Raw genomic sequence first — 19656 nt, 5'->3', positions numbered from 1 at the left:
ATCTTCGATTTATATGACCTTGTAGAAGCATACGATAAGTTATCAATTATTCCACCATATTTTAAGAGTTTCATTTCTTTATGTCGACGTACAAAATCCTGAAAATAAGCTAGATCGAGTTTCCACTTGTGGCAAGAAGTGCCGCCTCCTGAAATCTGCCGCCCAAGGATCGTGGCCTTCAGACTCGGCCACCTGCACCCTACGCCACTGGGCAGCTATACTTTTGAGCAGACGTGAAGAACGTATATTGAGGAGGTTTTTCTTTCTAAATACTGAAACCGTTCGTGTGTAAAACATATCGAAATATTTTTCAATAATAATAGCACTCTGAATGTAAAAGATTTGACTTAAAAGAACCTAGGCTAAGTGCTAACCTTATGTAAGCTAAGTACTCGTCAACGGCGGGAATTCAACAGGTTACTTTATATACCGTGACTCTGGTAGGCTCTATCTTCAGTAAGCGTTCGGCATTCAGCGGCATAACGCATTCCCATACCTACTCACGAGTATCATATCGAAGCGAAGTTGAATCGTAGAACAGCAACAAATGGAACCGTGTTCACACGTTGTTGATTTGAATTTAACATTCGTTTATTCAAAATCTTTGATCACATAAAGTTATTTATCTTGAGATTGCTTTTGAATTTTGAAGCTACTTTGAGTTTGAATACTCGCGGTTTTTTTTTGGTACTTTTGTAGCAGAGTATTTTTTTCTATTTCAGTACGTCCTTTTTAGCGGTAGGATAGGATCTGTAGGATGAAATACAAGCGCTAAATATCACTCGGCACTTTTAGGTAAATACTTAATTTATTTTACGTTTAATTTTTTTTTTGGTGTAAATTTAAATGTCGTATAAATCAAGCCAATTTTTAACCTTAAAAATATTTTATTACTAATTATTGTTATACTTATCGACAGATCATTACAGACAGATAAGTAATTAATAATCCCGCTTTAATACATTTGAGATGATGATACAAAAGATAAACTTTAACACAAACCATTCCTTCTGAATAATTACTGGACTTTACTATGAAATAAAAGTTCAATGATGAAAAAATGCCAGATAAATACGATTCCAATGCTCTGTGGGTCGCTCTCAGCCAGTACAGCGATGGAAATTTATTCAACGTGTACCCAAAGTTACTGGCTGAACTTCTTATGCAAGAAGATGCAGCGCGTCAAGAAGGCGACACTAGTGAAGCTGAAAGACTTGTCTTGCCAAGTGATAAGGAGTACCGGCTCACTCAGTACTTCATGCTGGTGGAGATGCAGAAGACTTTGGATTTTAATGTGCAAGTATAAGTACCTTCCCTCCCTTCTACTTTAAATGATCGTGAAAATGTAAATTGTTGATTTTAGAAAAGAGCAACTTCTGAGTTTTCATTTCAGGCTTCTTCCTGGTAGAACCTGGTAAATTATGTAGGTACCTCTCTTTCAAACCCGTGCATTGTAAAGTCACTACAAACCGACAATACTTTACTTGTTAGTTAAATGAATTTTGAACTCGACCCAGAACCTCGGGCATGTTAACACTTAACGATCAAGACCAATCGGCAGGGTGATTACGTATCTCGCGATAGGTTTGCGACAGGCCTAAATCTTGCAATCACTGCTGTCAAACGTCACTTTTGTTTATTTATTGTATGGAAAAGTGACGTTTGACAGCAGTGATTGCGAGATTTACGCCTGTCGCAAACCTGTCGCGAGATACGTAATCACCCTGCGGGACGGATTTAAGCACATAATATCTTTGCCGGAAATAAATGTTATATTGATAATGATTACTAGTATAGTATTTTCATTTAAATACGAGTAGGTACGACTTTCTAGTTCAGTGCGTTAACAGAAACAACATATTCACTGCTATAATAGTGCAGGATGGCCCTGAACTTCTAGTAGATTATTATCACGAGTAGGTTAGCCATTATAAGTAGAACAAAAACGGGACTTAATAGGAATTAACTTATTGGAAACTATTACCTATTTTTTGGGTTGGGTTGTCATTGCAGTTTATGTAAATTTGAAAAAGTTTATTTATATCTCAGCTAGTTAGCAATGTACTTAGGTAGTTTGATCTTTTTTTGGGTTCCGTATGGATGGAAGGATGCCAACGAAACCCTTTCATTTTTACTATGACACTACTGTCCGTCTGTCAGCGGGCTTTATCTAATGAATCATAACAGGTAGAGGGTTGAAATAATGAGAAATTTCCCATTGTTTATATGTCTATTGCCGCTATAACAACATTTCATAAAATCCGGTCAAGTGTGAGTCAAACTCTTACAGGAAATCTGTATCTCATGAACCGTAATATCATGTAATATGTAGAGTTGAAATTCTGATTTTCTTGATTCAGAGTGTTTCCATGACGATTGCCGCTATAAGAATAAAGAACAAAATCTTATAATATATTTCCTGTGATGTTGGCAAGACAACATAAAATGAAGTAAACAAGTTTCACTATATATACTATATACTATACTATATACTACGACAATACACACATCGCCATCTAGCCCCAAAGTAAGCGTAGCTTGTGTTATGGGTACTGAGATAGCTGATAATATTTTTTTTTTTTATGAATATAATACACATAAATACTTATAATATACAGATAAACACCCAGACACTGAAAAACATTCATGTTCATCACACAAACACTCTCCAGTTGTGGTAATCGAACCCACGGCCTTGGACTCAGAAAGCAGGGTCGCTGCCCACTGCGCCACTCGGCCGTCAAACTCCACTATACTTATAATCCGTTTATTTTAAAGTACATTCCTATTTTTCTTTCCTGACATATAATTTAAAGAATCTACTGTATGAACTAGACTTATAAATATTTTTTTTATATTTGTATGCACAATATGTACTGTGTAAATGTAATGCTGGTAAATTGTGTATCTTATCTTATATAATACATTTGAGTTCGGTTATATTTAAATATATAGGCACCCTAGTAGTTCAGAATGTAATAGGTTAAAGGCATAGTAATTTACCCTTCACATGCGTTGTTTGAGTGATATATTATTGGAGGTTTTATTCTTTACTTTATGCTTAGGCAATTCTTAAATACCCCTTTATATCCGATTAACTTTGTTGTAGCTTTCGTATCTTGATATTGTTGTCCAAACTTTCTTCAACCTTTTGGAATTTGAAATGGCTGAACTGATTTTGACGGATTTTTATGTGTCTAGGCCAGCGAACGAAAATGTTTTCATCGGTTGCTGGTCTCTCGGCGTCTTTAAAACGCATTTGGTATTATCGGTTTCTATTCTTAGCTTGCGGTTTCATTCCCGTTATTTTAAAAGCTAGATAAACTTCCTGAATAAACAGGCTATTTAAAGCAAAAATAATTTTTAACATTCAATCCAGTTTATCAACATAGATTAAAAAGGGCCTATTTTTCAAAACTACTTTTTATAACGTAGTGTTTATATTCGCATTGGGTCAATTTTCCATTTACTATGAGTACCCCAAGAAGATGTTACATTGATTTACTATTTTACTATTAAAACATAAATATAAACACTTGCGAACACTGACCTGACTTATTAAGTATAAAAGAGGTCAGTGTTCTCGTACAATTAATACAAAAAGAGATGGAACTGTTTTCAAAGCGATAAAATAAATTTAGAAAATACGATTGTGACGTTTATCTGTCATTTTTATTATTTTAACAAAAACGTTATAAATATTGTATTTTAATAAAATAATTCTTAAATTTAATAAATATCGCATATTTTTACATGAAACTACAATTTTCATTATTAAATCGTTAAAAAAAGGAAAAAAATACTGCATTCGAATTTGAATCCGGAAATGGGCCATTTGATATTTTACGAAGAATACATTAGAAATTTTTAGTCGAACTGGCCTATTCTGTTACAGAAATGGCTCAAAATGGTTGATGGACTCGCCGATACAAGAACAACGTAAATAACTACACTTTTATTAAAATAATAAGACCAAATGATATCATGTACCTTATTAACTAAGATGACATCGTCATATTTCAGTGTTGCGCGCACCATGTGAGATTCCATACTAAGGTTTGTTAATTTATTGAGGCTAAGTACTCAAAAGGCATCTCCCAGGTCTTCCCGCGGGAGTCGTATAAGGCTACTAAGGGATTATAGCGGAGCACGAGACGCGGCGTCTTTTGTGCTACTACTAGTCTACTACGATCTACTGCGATCCTCAACCCATTTGCCCAGCATGGTGATTAGGCACGAGATAACAATCACGTCGGGAGGGGCCTTAAGTCCAGTCCAGTAAGTGAATTCTTATAGGCTATTGATGTATTACTCAAAACAATAACGATCTAAACACTAAACTATTTAGGGTAATTAGTATCTAATTTAATATTAACCTCGGCTTCGTAAATATTATTGTACACTCTTATGCACGGAGTTAAGAACATACCGAAACTGTGTACACGACTAATATTGAAAGATCAAAAACCACTCCCAATTTAGAATGGTTTGACGGCCGACTGGCGCAGTAGGCAGCGACCCTGCTTTCTGAGTTCAAGGCAGTGGGTTCGATTTCCACAACTGGAAAATGTTTGTGTGATGAACATGAATGTTTTTCAGTGTCTGGGTGTTTATCAGTATACTGTAAGTATTTACGTGTATTATATACATTAAGATATCCATCAGCTATCTTAGTACCCATAACACAGGCTATGCTCACTTTGGGGCTAGATGGCGATGTGTGAATCGTCGTAGTATATTCATTTATTTATTATTTATTTAATGGTTGCTCGAACAAACGGTTAGCCACTTTGTACCTTTTAGCAGTTGACAGTAATTATATAATTATATATTTCTTGTGTGCGTGTGTATGTCGCTGAACTACTAGACGGCTGGACGATTTTTTTGGTATACGTTTTGGGTGGCACCCTGGATGGTTTAGATTCACAAATTAGCCCGACAGATGGCGCTGGGGTCCGCTAGTACCTGTATAAAATAAAAACTAAGTAGTTTATGGTCATCGCTCTATAGTCTAGTTTGTGTCCCCTGACACTCCGTAAGTCTTACTAACATAAAATGGCCGTGTAAGGGAGTTTTTATATCTTATTTTTCCTCTCTTTCTTTGCAGGGATGAGGTCTTACACGATGACAAAAAGACAATGGAGGAGGCGCCAGAAGAGTGGGCGCCTTGGAATCTCGTCGTGGTCACCAAGAATCCAAACGCACCGCCTCCCGTCACCGTGTGCACCGCACCGGGCCCAGCTTGGGATATTGGAGAGGTCTTCGATTTAAAAAAATAACTGGAAACATTTAAATACCATTCTTTTAATTGCACATTTTTAGGGTTCCGTGCCCTAAGGTCTCAACGGAACTCTTACTTAGTAATAACTAACCTTCTGCTGTCCGTCTGTCCGTCCGAACGTCCGTGCGTTGGTCTGTCCGCCCATCCCTGTAGAGCCCTGTATCCGTAATGGTTAGGGAATTTAAATTTTCTTAAAATATGTATATCTGTCGTCACTTAACAAAAAAATATAAAAATAAAAAATTAACTTGAAAATTTAACCCCTAATAATAAAATAATGTTAACACTATGTTATGTTTCGTATTGCATCTTGTATTATTTATTTTTATCAGGCAGAAACAATATTCATGCAGATAAATTATTTAAGAAGTTATAAAACATTAATGGATACATAATGATAAACTATGCATTTTTTACGTGATGTAGTTTTGTTACGAATCTACGAAACATTACGAAACCTTCGATATCCATCCTATCCTTACACCTTTGAGGCTAATTGATTGATTTTTGTGAAGGTATTGAAAGCAGCCCGACTCCTCTGCAAGCCACCGATGCTAGTGGATTTCGCAGACGAGCAAGAAATGCGATGCGTCTACTCTCTCATTTATGACGTATTCCGATGTAAGAAATGTACCAATGTCATTTTATCTACCTATCTATAGGCCCTACTACTTTATTCCTCCAGATCATGTTGTCAAACCATCTTTTGTGCATTTAGAGGCAAACTTCTTCATACGGGGTACAGCTGTGATTACAATCCCCGTTTCACATATCACGCTTGTATTTTAATCGTTGTTTGTATTTGTACAGTGTTAGGAATTCGATTCTGTTTTTAGACCACGTGTGCATTTCTCAGCTGAATTTTGTATCAGTGATTTGCGTATGTGTGTTTTGAGTTTCTACTCAGAAGGTCTATAGCTTATATCTAGCTTAGCACCAGACGCATGTATGCTGCTTATAATAATACGATTTCTCAATCACATGCCGGGTCACCTTACAAATGCCCTGGGACTCTTCAGGATATTTGTTACTCAGAAAACAGAAGTCAAAAATCTTTGCGCAGAAACAAATCTTGTCATTTTATTACACGGCCATAAAGAGTGAAAGGAATATCTTTTTAGTATCGCGCTATTGAAATCGTTCGTGACTTTTTTGCCGTAAATCACCGAACACGATGATCGTAAACTCATTGCCCTTATCCGCATAAAGAACCTTAAAATATGTCTAGCAGTAGGAAATATTCGTAAGTGAGTGTCGTGGTGGTAAAGTTGGCGCGTGAATGTTTATCACGGTTATGTGTGTAAGTATATTGCCTCACGCGAACTTTGAAACTAGTTTACGGGGGCTTCGAAAACGCTATTTAACTTTTATCACAAAATACCAACCCGATTATGTTGCGATAAACACTCGCGTGTGTTGGAACGGATCTCATTTAAAAATAACGGGCCGTTTAATTTTGTATGCAGCGATTTTACGTTTAGGTATTAGTAATTATAAAGTTCGTCGCATACTTCCGCGCCATTCGCACGCTATCAAATGCATTTAGTAAGCTACCGTCGTAAGTACGTTCGCACGGCCTGCACAGCATGGCTCGCATGAACAGGAGATTTTTTCTCCACGGAAAAAGGACAAAATTTTTGTCCTTGAAAGAAAAAAAAATACCTGCGTACTTCGAGCGTACGCATGGGCGCACAGGTGAAAATAATATCCAAATAATATACTTGGAATATTAAACTCTGGGAAACTTTTCTATTTCTCTGTTGCCAGCACAGCTAGCATTGACTAGAGACAAAAATAATACCGATAAGGGATAAAATTTACGTGTACGTGTTTACGCCAAAGCACGGCAACTGGGTATAGGAGAAGTTTACCCCCGTTTATGATTGATTACACGTATATTATTTGGACATTACTTCCACACGGGCGCCAATGCTCGGCGGGTTGATAAAACTGTCAGTAAAGATAAAATTTAGTCCTTACCTGGAAGAAAAGAAGAAATCGCTATGAAGCGATAAGGCCGCCACAATGTATACCTACGTTGTTTTGTTATACTTTTCTTTTTTTATGTACTTTTTGTGGTGTGCAATAAAAGTATATTAATTCATACATTCATTCATCGTAGTTAGGTATTTATGCACTGGAAACTCTAATTTATTTTTATATTTCGTTTCAGACAAAACAATACTAGATCAAGGAATAGAAGATATTGACTTTTTCGGCCACTATCCACAGGTAAAGCTTAGCCTGACAATATAATTTGTACTGAAACTATGCCGATTTTACAAAACTGCATAGGTATAGGTACCTAACGTAGCTTACTTGAATATCAAGCAGGCAGTAACGAGTAAGTAATTGAGATATTCAGCCATTTGTTCAAAGCTGATGCATCGCATAAGCAATAAATCGCGGCCGAGTCACGTTAGCCGTAACTCGTAAGCTTTACTGGGTTGATATTTTTATTAGGTTACCAGTCAAAAGATAGGGCGAATTTTAAAAGCCTTGGCGCAGCGATTTGCCTTATCAGTTGAAGGTCCCGGATTTAATATCCGAAAGGCAAAGGTAAGATATAGTATCTAAATTAGCTCTGAGTGTCAGACTCTACCAACTACGGAGCTACGACAAAGCTGTAGCGATAAACGACTTCGCTTACTGGTGCTTCCGAATGGAAACTTCAAAGTAAGGTTTTAATAAAGTGCCAAGACCCTTCTAACTTCCACTGCTTCCATCTTAGACATTGTACTTAACATTAAACAACTACTTCGTCAGCATAATCGCATTCAGCTCACCCGTAGTAGAATCGCATTAAGCTTAGTTAGTTAGCCGAACGGTGACGCGCTGTCATCATAATAACAAACTTGCGTTAGTGTGCAACCAGTGCTGCCAAATTTAACCATATTTTTCATATCAAGTAAATTGATTGAGTGATTGAACTCTCAGAAAATTTACAAATTAAGGCTGCAGGTTACATAACTAAAAACCTTCTTCGTCAATAATCTCAACAATTCCAAACATGCGGTTTTTTCGAACAAATATGCGATAAACGTAAACTCCGTAACCAAACATGATACCTTAGCCTTAGAATGAATAAAACCTAAAAATTTAGGAAATTCCACTCCGCTCTTGAACTTGTTTAAACATTCTTGAAGGTTACATGGCATAGCTATCAAGGTTAAAGAAATGTCATTACCGAGCAATAACTTCGATAAAAGCACATTCGACAAGATGTAACAGCAAAAAATATAGCCCCATCTAACTCACATTATGGCGTTCTCGTGACCGAATCCATTTATTTTTCTTTGAGGACGCTCACGAAAACGAGCTTTGTATGTATGAGCGTTTATTTTAGCGAAAATATCTACCATGGCGGTTTTCGATCTGATAAAGTGGATTCGATTAATAATAACGCGGGAAATCGTGTCAAAAAACATAAAATCTTGAGTGTTATCGCTTTGATAAGGCTTTCCAGCTGTAGAGGTAATTAATTTTTCTTTTAAACAATAAACAATAGTTTAAGGGTTATATGCGAGCGCCATATGACCGCGGATTTAGGTAATCCCTAAACAAACATGTGTAGCAACGGACATACATTGCTCTAAGAGGAAATTTCCCCATTCCGTTCATAGGCAGGACCATAATCGAATGTTATTTGATTTATTTATTTATTTAGTAAAAACACAACCCCGGGGAGGCAATATAGTTGCCCAATCCATCTTCCTTTTTTATAGTCATAATTAACGGCCCAACGCAGATTGCCCAACTTATGGTTAGTGCTAAACCATCGTATATAAACAGAGCACGATCCGCAACCCTCATGTGCCTGTAATTATACCGGCAACCACGCCCTTCAGACCGGAACACAGCATTGCAACAATGCTGCTTAGCGGCAGAAATAAGCAAGACGATTATACTTTTCCAGACGACCTCTGTCACAAAAAGCTCTACTACTTAGACTTACCCTCCAAAAATTCTCAATCTCTCAATCCCAATAATAATAATTGTGATAATATCCTGGGCGGGATTTGAACCTACGAAATTTGGCGTCTAAGTGAACTGTTAAGCTATTCCGTCTCAAAAAAAAAACAATGGCATAGAACGAGAATTCTCTTTATTGAGGAATTTTTATTTATGTAAAGTTAAAGAATTTGAAATGTTGGCATCAGTTGCTACATTTTCTAAAGCCGTGCAGGTCTAGGACACAATCGAGACAAGTACTTTCTACTTGTCTATCTGAAATTTATGCAATTTTGCTCCACTGAACGAATTTTATTGGATCATGATAAGCAGATTTTTTGTGATCTTGATGAAAAATAGCTCCTAGGCTATTGATAGTAGGTACCTGATATTTTTAGAATCGGATCAAATGGATACATTGCCATCGGCAGGTTTGTCGGTATAAAACAATAAGTATTTTGGAAACAATCTAGGTCAGAATGTTTGCGCGCTCGCAATAGTTTCTGATTCACAATTACACTTAGCGAAATATGCAATTGAGCTTGATAAATTCAGCCAAATACAATTGGGTTAGCGGCAATATGATAATCAATTTTAGCAATGTCGACAGCTTATAGATCACCGTCATTCGACATGGTTGTTCCTAATGGAGTTGGCGAGACGGCGATGGATGTCAAGACCGCGAGCAGAGGTGAACCGCGCGACCCGCCTCTTGGATGAAGCTGGATCTCCCTTTAAGGATGTAGAAGCAGCTATATGGGACCAAAGAGTTCACTTTGCTGCAGCCATCGCCAGAATTAGGATTAAGAATAGAGCGTTCACGTAATTATCTTATTTATAACACTTAAAATATTGCTCTTGTCCTCAAATCATAGTCTGTCGGGCCAGCCTGTCCAGAACTTTGGGACCAAATATGTAAATGTACTGCAACTTATATGTAAATGTATAGTTAGTAATTCATCACATAGAATGTTCATTTCTGGTTTTCCCACGTTGACTTACTTTCGTTTACACGAATCTCAACATCTTACATAATATTTCTCTACCAGGTTATCAGATCTTTTACCCCTTCACTTACGAGAAGAACGAATATCAGCATGCGTCAATAAGAATACGGTCACAGGTTGGGTGAACACCTTCAAAGCAAAGTGAGTCAAAAATCAGTATTTTGTTCATTTACACTAGAACTCGAAAATAAACTGCAATTTATATTATTTTTTGCAGGAAAATTGCTCTACTAGTGAAGCGACTCCACGAACTAGGATATTCGTACAGCCATTCTCGACAGCTCTGCGCAGGAGAATACAGATTTGATCGTGTCTGTCCAAGGTAGTACTTATATCACGTCTTGCACCAAGGATATGTCTGAGGATTTACATAAGTAGGAATTTACTTACTAATTAATTTACGTACAATATTTTCAGGTTCATAACCTTACGCCCACCAGACCATATCAGCATTGGAAAATTAGACTTGGTGAAGGATGGAGTAATTGTTTTGCAGGTAAAATTGATTTCATAGACTAAGTAGCTAGTCAGATATGCAAAATCCAGAGATCAAGAACGAAAAGTCCGCTGTGGGCGGGGCTGCTGGCATGACCATGAGTGTACCAGGCTGTCTGCTAGTAGAGAGAAGTGGCGTTAGCCTGTAAAGCAAATAACTTCCCCTCCAAAAGGCATCACTCCTTGGTGACCACGATCACTCTGACCACAGTGTAACGACAAAAAAAATGACATTGTTTTTTCTGTTATTTCTCAAACTTTTTACTGTTTTTACTGTGTGTTTTTACTTTAAACTAGGAACGTGAATTCTGCGAAGGTGCATCAACACTATGTCGAGCTCTTCGTGCCAACGCACTGAGGGGTGTAGTCGCACAGACCCATGCTTCATCACCACGCTGTTCCGCGTACTTGGCGGCGCAGTTAAAGGAGTTGGCTGCTATACTAAAAGCTGAAACACCAGCTGCTCCTGCTACTCCTGAGCTAGGGAAGCTGGTTGTGTTTGGCGCAGGAGACAAGTATGTGGTTACTTAATTCTATTAGGCAAAATTTGTCTGTCATTTCTTTATCAAATCTATTAGGTTTTTATTTAAACTTTAAACAGTATTATAATTTGGTTATTGCTGAAGGACAGTCATTGTTTCTTTTGCATTATAGTTATAACAATAAAAGAAGTGCAGACATTTGATGACTTTTAATAGTTGCTGACTCGTTTACAATTTATTATCACTAGGTTAGTGTATACGTCTGATGATTGTGACAGACCGAAATGAATAGAGCGAGTTACCTTAAACACGACCACGTTACATTGCATGGTTCATTCTTTCCTCGAACACAGTTCATTCTATCTTATGTTGTGATATCATCTAATGTTAATAACATGGTCCTGAACTAGGAATAAAATCTTATAATCTGTCCGCTGGATTTGATACTGGTGCAAAAATGAAAAATGAAAGTCAAGATGAGATAGTTGATTATTTCTACTTCTAGGGTTGAAAGTTACGTGTGTGCATTACGCGAACTTGGCATTGAAGCTTCAGAGCTTCCGCAATCCAGCGCATCAGTATGTGTACTGAGCGATCCAGTGCACGGCGACACGCCAACAGTGACTAATGCACTTGACGGAGTAGTGGCAGTGTTAGCGACACCACCTAACTCCTATTCTGCTGTCACCGATCCCATTGATTTGGTGTGTGGAAGAGGTGGCGATTTAGCTATGCTAGAGGTAAAACATCGGTTTTAATGTGTATCCATGGATAGAGAGAAAATGTACAGAGAGTTGTAGAGTTATAAATGTTGGACACCTTCAGTTTTAGGAATTAATAAGTAATACTAAGTATTTTGTAATTGTCTCCAAAATAATTCTCTTAATCTTGTAAATGATTAATCTTGTAAATGATATAACAATAATTAACTATGGACAAACTTTCAGATCCTCACTGAGTCTGAAATAGATTCAAATGGGAAGGCCCGTGTCCAATCTATCCTGGAAGAACAAAAGAAAACACTAAAAACGCTAATGTCGAAGCCTCAGGTAACTAACTGTACTGTGGTACTGACTGAGGATTGCCAATTCTTTATTTTAAACTAAACTACTGTCCGAAATTAACAATCCATCTAACCCAAAATGTCTGGATGGCAATTAAAATAATTAGTGCTATCATTTTACTTTTTCGCTGTATATAAGAAAAACCAAATTCAATCTGCCATCTGAAGATTGTGGATAAGTTGGATTGTTGATATCAGGCGTTAACATAAAAGCCTTAAGAATCGTATTTTAGGAGGGCGGAGTACTGGACTACAATTTTGGGTTCTGTTACAGATCCAATTAATTCTGTACGAGACACATTCTGCTCTGGAAGCTGAGAATGAGGCACAAGTTACACGAGCGGTGGCTGAAGCTAATCGACTGGCTCGGGAAAGACATGCGTTGCTGAAGAAAAAGAACCGAGACCACTCTGTTAGTAGCCAAGGCGTTGAAGTCATAGATAACCTAGCAGTTTTTGTGCTCATTATGCAAGTTATTTAAGCGAAAATTGTATAGTTACAATTATTATTTCTAAGAAATCTTTTCGATGTAGCGCTACTGCAGTCGTGCATCGGAATGCGGCAGGCATTATTCCCTACGAAATCCCGCGAAACCTTTCATGTTGCGATATCGGTGGTTGCGGCGTCTTATAACACGTTTCATCTTAGTGCTCTCCTAGCACTGTCTATATAAACAGATAACCTCTGACATACATTCTCTCAAACCGTTGAGATCGCCGATTTCGCTCCAAGTTCGGGTTCTGTTTAAAGCTCTTTATCTAAATTCGCACAGCACTGGGACATTCCAAATGATATCATACTTAGCCCAGTTATGATATAAATTATTTAATTGCTGGGCAAAAGGTTTTTTATCAGACACTCTGAATACATCTATGTCTTTAACCACATGGCGAGCGATAAATTATTATAAGCGTCTCTAAGATATTTACGCTTTCGCAGACACCAAAGCACAAGGAAGTTACCGAAACATTAATAACAGACTCCTGTACTTCGCTGGACCAAGCTGAGCTCGACAAGGAAGACAAATTCGAAGACAAAGACCACCAACGCAGTGACCATTTGCAAAAGAGACCGATGTCTTCTCCTCCTATTACCGCTAGACCAAATTCCGAAGGTGGAGAGACTGTTCTAAAGAAGAGAGCTGAAAGTGCCGATGTTTCTATGAGGCCTGGACATTGGAGCTCTAAAGCGAGGCCTATACCTGAAGTAACTGAGAACGACCCAATCCCCAGAGATCCCGATAAAGACAGTCCTGATGTTTATGTAAGTTTATTTGGGTAATTTATTATTATAGATTTGAAAACAGCAACAAAATTGATTATAATATGAGGCAGCAATTTACATTTCAAATCTATTTCATCATATGGTTATATGCTCGAACGGTAGCACGCACTTATTTTGGTAGATAGTTAATGTATTCGGGATGCGGATGCTACGCCGCTTTCGTGGTATCACCTAATATACTTTGGGCTCCCCCTTTAAATGCTTGCCAATAGATTTAAACTGCTTCTAACTTACGTCCAAAATTTTCTGCAGGTTCCAGAGTGTGATTTATTTGAAATGCAAACGTTACCAGGTCTGGGTAATGGTCTGGACATAAATTACATTCTGGATCGTGATGGCTGCTATTTGGGTCTAATTCAAAGGAAGGTTAGTTTAAATGTTCAAATGTTAACTCTTATTTGCTAAATCAAAGGTACAATTGGTCCCGAGACCTAAAAATTCTATTTTTACCCATCCTGATAAATATATTTTTGGCTATTTGTCAGGCAATTGTTAACATATATGACCCTTTTATGCTATTGACACTGGCGGATTTGCTCTGACGCCCATTATGCCCGGGCCTAGATATAAGGGGCTGCCAATATTCCTATTATCTAAATATTCTAAAGGCTCACGCACATTACAAGGGGCAGCACTGCACCGCAGTTTAAAAGAATAATATTCCTTACACTGATACATTTTATATATAAAATGTTTAGTCTTATATGATGGGTGCTTGGCGCAGTGGGCAGCGATCTTGCTTTCTGAGTCCAATACTGATGAATATCAATGTTTTTCAGTGTCTACTGAAAAACATTCATGTTCATGTGGGTGTTTATTTATATGTTATAATTATTAATGTATATTATTCATAAAAGTATTCATCAGTCATCTTAGTACCCATAACACAAGGTACGCCTACTTTGGGGCTAGTCGTAGTATATTTATATATTTTTTTAAACATTGTATCCCTTGTCAGGGGATATAATCGAAGGATACAAATTTTGTCTCCTGTCTTTGCTAGCCGTGTTGCATGGCCCGGGTCCTGGAATGGGATTGCAAATCCGCCACTGACTGTTGCTAAAGTGGAATAAAAATTAAAAAAAATAAGTAGATGATTATCCCTCCGTGAATTATTACGCGAGTAGGCGTCCCACAGGAGATTACTCGGCTCGACGCAAAGTATATGATCCGTGTGGCGGAGGAGCGCGGGCTGTTTGGTCAAGCGCCGACCGCGCAGCGACGCAAGCGCCCGGACCAACCCGTGGCCGCACCACGTCGACGGAGGCGCAAAGCTAACACGTTCGAGGTCAGTTTCATTTGCGAGGTCTCAACAGAAGTTCAGATCCACTGCTTGTGGCTTCTCTATGGCATTGAAATGTCATCTAATAATGTATATTCAAATAACATCTAACTCAGGGGCTTCCAACCTTACAAAGCCAGCAACGCACTTACATGTGAATTCGACATTTGTCACGGCGCTGCGCCCGCGTCATTTATAAATGTCTTACGATTATAGTTTAGTCACCGAAATCGAACATGAATCGAATGTCGAAAGATGATGACATTTCCACCATGATATTAATCCTTATCCAAATATTTACTTAGTTTTATAATTGCGATTTGAATTCCTCTTAAATTATTCAAATTGGACATATCCTTTAGAAGAAACGACAACTAGACTATCTATTACTGCAATTTATCTAGATTAAAACAGCGTCAGTTAGATTATTTGCAAACTAACGAGGTTTGTGTTAAAGTGAGTTCCTGGATTGTTTAGATTCACAGTTGGACCCGGTAAGCGGCGCTGCAATCGGGTTCCACTTCTGGGTATTGTTTTCTAGATTTCTACTCATACGAACTTATGTAGGTCACTACAGTTTGTATAGTTTGGAAATAAAACTGGACCACCAACCGGCGCTGCAAATAGTTAAAAGGTTTTTTAAGATATTAGAACGGATTTGGTGCAGACGAAATAGCGCGGGTTGTATAAAAACAAGCGATGTTTTAGACTAGGTACATCAGGTGAGATTGTAATCGACGGTTGTAGTGAATTAAAAAAAACTTACTAATTAATACACAGGTGGAGCGAGTGGCCGCACCAACTTACGCCTCGTTGTCTCGTGCGTTCAGGCGTTGCTCGGCGCCGGCCTGCTTGCCCGAGGCGGGGGAGTGCCTCGAACCGCTCCGCGTGTGCTCCAGACACGTGAGGCGGCAGGCAGCCGCGGCGGCCATCACCACGGCGGCCTGTTGCTGCGATGCTAGACACAGGTATTGAAGTAAAACCTCTTTAGGCGCGACTAGGGAGTAACTCAGATTTTTTTCTGACGGAAGTAACGCTTACGTCAGACGTCTGTGTAGACCACTGATTGTTATTAGTTAAGTTGTCGAAGTATATTAAAATGTATATCGAACACTGTGACTAAATGCTCTAATTTTTTACATTACACTGCAAGTTAGCCCTTGACTGCAATCTGGTAATGGGCTAACCTGTTAGGGCTAAAGCAGTTTTATTAAACCCGTAATCGAATCTTTTTTAGGGCTAGCTTTTACTAGATGAGAGCTCAGGAACTCCAAGCAAGTGAGAGTGGAAATCCAGCCAGAAACGGTCTCGAGATCACATAAGTATTTAGAGATTCGTGTCTTCTGTCTGACAGGTGCCCTCTCTAGGCTCTAGTCTTCCATCGCTTTGTTTTCCGAAACGACTTTGCCACTCAGCTGGGGACTCCTAAAGTCCATCGGCACTCCGAGATGTCCCCCGCCCATTGACATTAGGTCTACTTTACTTTAATTAAACACAGTTTGGTATGCTAAGACGACTACTCAATTGCGACTAGACATATCTTGTACCTACTAAAGCTACAGGGCCTAAAATTAAATAGTCCCCACTACAGGGTCTCCGAGGCAAATCTTCTAGCTTAAATGGTATTAAATGGGCACCGGGCAAGACTATTGCCCAGAGCTTTTACTGGGTGAGGGCCCAGGAGCCCTTTTAGACTTCTCCCCCAAGCAAGTAAAAGTGGCAATTTTTAGTGCAGTAGGCATGATGACAATAAGAAAGAATGGCTAAAATTTATCTAATGGTATATGATTTATTTTACTCATGTTTGAAGGGAAATTGGTATTCATTTCAAAAACTGCAAAATCTAGGGATCCGTCATGACAGTTGAAACGCCGAATTCAAAATTATGACGTCACGTCTATAGAAACATATTTTTTACCGCTTGAATTTCCAAAATCTCAGGTACAAGAAATGGAAGAAATTTAAGATAACCCTCCGACGTTAAACGCTGATGTTAAAAATAATTCTTTTTTTCAGACGCCACAATACTGCGCGTCGTGCTTCACCGGATATGACGTCATTGCCGCAGCCGTCTTCCCCACCCTGTCGCAGACCCTTCCCTTTAGTAGTACATGATTTACGACTCAAGGGTATCTTGCCGCCACCGAAAATTGTTGTTTGATGAAAATGATGGTGTCACCAACAATCTGAGGGAGGAAATGATGCAAGTCCTAAGCTGGATTTTTGTGTCTTGCAACATTTGCTGCCAGCGGGTAGTGACTTCTGGAAACTAGCCAATGGTCGAGTCTACCAACACTGTTTTTGGCGTCATTCCGTGTTGGAAACAACAAAAATATTAGCATAGATTATAAATTTTAATTAATTAAAAAGCATCAAAATAGGGTAAATATTCTTCGAAATATATTAGCGTTGGATTGATGGAGCGATCAACATCTCTTGCGAGTGTTAGTAAAAGCCATCAACCTTACTGACATAATAGATAAAAAAAATATTAATGCCACATAAAGGACAAATTAAAATTAATTGTTATAAAGTATTTGATATTTTAATTTGTAAGTAATTCTGAACGAAGGCAAAATTAACTTATTGTACTTATAACCGTAACACATTATAATTATTTTAAACTTGAGTATTCTGAAGTTTTACTTACTGGCAACCTGTTTAGTTTTACAAAATTATCTGGACTGTGTCTGTGTAACTGTTATAGCATGCGAAAGGTAGCTATTATCAAATCAAATGATGCCAATTCTGTTGTACATACATAAGTTGAACTAAACTATATTGATAACTCTAAGAGTAGTACTTATCCCCTTTAAAAAAATAATACCCAGCCTACCTACTTACTTTGTTTAGACTTGCTTCTGATAAGTGATAGTGACGGCACCACTTTTAGACTTTTACTTAAATTTGGAGTAACGTTAACTATTGTAAAATGTTGACGTTTTGTCCGCCTACATTGACAGATTTAGCTACGTTAGAGTAGATTATGGAGGGTAGAGGTAAGGAGAGTCATCTGTGTATATGAAAAAGTGTCGTCAAAATGTATTAAATTAGGATGGCGCCACATTTGCATCAGGGTGACTCTTAAAAGAAGCGCCAAATATAAATATTGTTAGAGTAGGCTTAAAAATATACAAGGAAGTATGGAGATACAAGGAAGTAAGGTTATATTTACCACAATATTTTGTACAACGTAAGTTGTTGAAATTCTCAATAATTAACTACTTTAGTCGATGACATTAAATTTTTTAACTCGGCATACTTCAATTCATCTACGATTGCTACATTCATACCATACCCTGTGCATCCACCAGCGCCATTGTGGAGGATTTTTGAACTGTTATTTAGCGCAACAACTGGACACTTTTTCAACTTTTCTCCCATATAAGATGACTCTCCTTACCTCTACCCTCCATAGAGTAGATGTGACGTTAATTTACACGAAAACTTTCAGCAGAGCTCCTGAACTTCTATGCTTTGTCTTATTTAGAATGATAATTTTAGCAGGTGGACTCCGGTAAAGTTTAGTATTATTTTCCGGTTAAATATAATACAGATAATTTCGTAAATACTTCATTCGTGTGTACCGGCTACTTAGTACTTGCTGACAATAGACATCGATCTTGAAATAAAGTAAATCCAACATTCGATCAACTGAATTGTATATGCAATTATTTATCACACGCAATTATTTGTTAAACTATTTTATTCATAACAAACTATTTTAGTTTCAAAATTAGAAATCATTACAAATGATTAGTTCCAGTTCCAGAGTGACCTGTAAAATTCGTGAATAGGAATGATATTATCAAAAAATAAAGGAAACATTAAATGTTTTGTAGTATAAATCATGATCTGACCAAACATGGAAACTATTAATTCCAAGTGCTATGAAAAAAATAATAGATAATCGAATAGGTTCATTAACGATTATGCAATACCTCATTCCTACTTTGAGCTGCCAAAATTATAATCCTAAATTAGACAAACCATAGTATCCATAGTATATTTTTTTAGGTAGACAAACGTGTCAGGTGTGTTACTTTAAAGTATATTATTGTTCTTTACTAATCACCAACTAAGTTCCATATATAAATCAAACACCAATTTTTTTATAAATAAAACAAAACTTTAATTCATTAGGTAATTATCAATGTTACAAATCCGCCAAGAATGGCTTTACAACATAGGTATTTGCTTATCATTGACATAAAATACAACAAATATATGTGTGACATGTTTTTTTGACCAGAACATACAAAAACATTATACAATAAAGTTCATATTAGGTAACAACTCTCAAGAGATACGCACCAAACGTAACGTGTTTATTAGTACTAAGAGTTTCGGATAACGTCAGTACTAAAAGCTGCGTCACAATAGCGTTCGGATTATCTTGTAATATGAGAACATCTTTATTCTGTGATGAAAGTACTATATTCTATAATGACCTTTAGAATGTTCAAACACAATAATATGCGTGAAAAAAATTATCGGCTCTGATTGGCTTAAGACATTAATGAAAACCTTATCGACTCAACACCGACTCGACTATTTATATATTCGGTGACATATTGCGATTATTTATATATTCTGTTCTTTGAATCATGGTCCACTTATCGAAAACAAATGGCGCAAAGAATTTAAATATTTATTTTATGTAACATAATATAAAGCATACATTACAATGTTTTAATTTCTGTCGAGTCGATGTAAGGGTATTCAATGACGTTATCTTAATGTCATAGATAAACAGGGTCCCACAACGCATTGTGATGGAGTCACATGGATGGAGTTTTTTAATCCTTATA

The 19656-nt window shown here is 37.4% G+C and overlaps 1 protein-coding gene across 4 annotated transcripts; it reads left to right on the top strand.

Moving 5' to 3' along the window:
- The first annotated feature begins 3712 nt into the window (after positions 1-3712).
- On the top strand, positions 3713-17474 carry LOC120623765. 4 transcript variants are annotated; one of them, XM_039889984.1, is made up of 18 exons: positions 3713-3939; positions 4024-4056; positions 5108-5258; positions 5797-5902; positions 7455-7513; positions 9843-10054; positions 10282-10380; positions 10457-10561; positions 10657-10735; positions 11032-11249; positions 11722-11956; positions 12164-12265; positions 12554-12691; positions 13219-13542; positions 13816-13929; positions 14702-14851; positions 15626-15813; positions 16862-17474. In XM_039889984.1, exons 3-18 carry the CDS (start codon positions 5139-5141, stop codon positions 17004-17006), a joined length of 2394 nt encoding a protein of 797 aa, XP_039745918.1. In that variant the 5' UTR covers positions 3713-3939; positions 4024-4056; positions 5108-5138; the 3' UTR covers positions 17007-17474. The 4 variants fall into 4 exon arrangements, with proteins under 4 accessions (XP_039745918.1, XP_039745917.1, XP_039745916.1 ...); XM_039889983.1 differs by lacking the exon at positions 4024-4056; XM_039889982.1 differs by lacking the exons at positions 3713-3939; positions 4024-4056 and adding an exon at positions 4162-4278.
- Positions 17475-19656: the final 2182 nt, after the last annotated feature.

Source organism: Pararge aegeria, chromosome 5, assembly GCF_905163445.1.
Source record: "Pararge aegeria chromosome 5, ilParAegt1.1, whole genome shotgun sequence".
In the NCBI taxonomy this organism is placed as follows: Eukaryota; Metazoa; Arthropoda; class Insecta; order Lepidoptera; family Nymphalidae; genus Pararge; species Pararge aegeria.
Note: the sequence above shows the minus strand (reverse complement) of the source record. Positions and strands in the feature narration are given on the sequence as shown.

What these genes read in the sequence shown, in the direction of transcription:
- LOC120623765 (XM_039889982.1), top strand. Translation starts at nt 4,223, where the DNA reads ATGGTGATTAGGCACGAGATAACAATCACGTCGGGAGGGGCCTTAAGT. An exon ending in AAGACAGTCCTGATGTTTAT is followed by an intron (nt 13,543 to 13,815) that starts GTAAGTTTATTT and finishes AATTTTCTGCAG; the next exon opens with GTTCCAGAGTGTGATTTATT. An exon ending in TGCTGCGATGCTAGACACAG is followed by an intron (nt 15,814 to 16,861) that starts GTATTGAAGTAA and finishes TCTTTTTTTCAG; the next exon opens with ACGCCACAATACTGCGCGTC.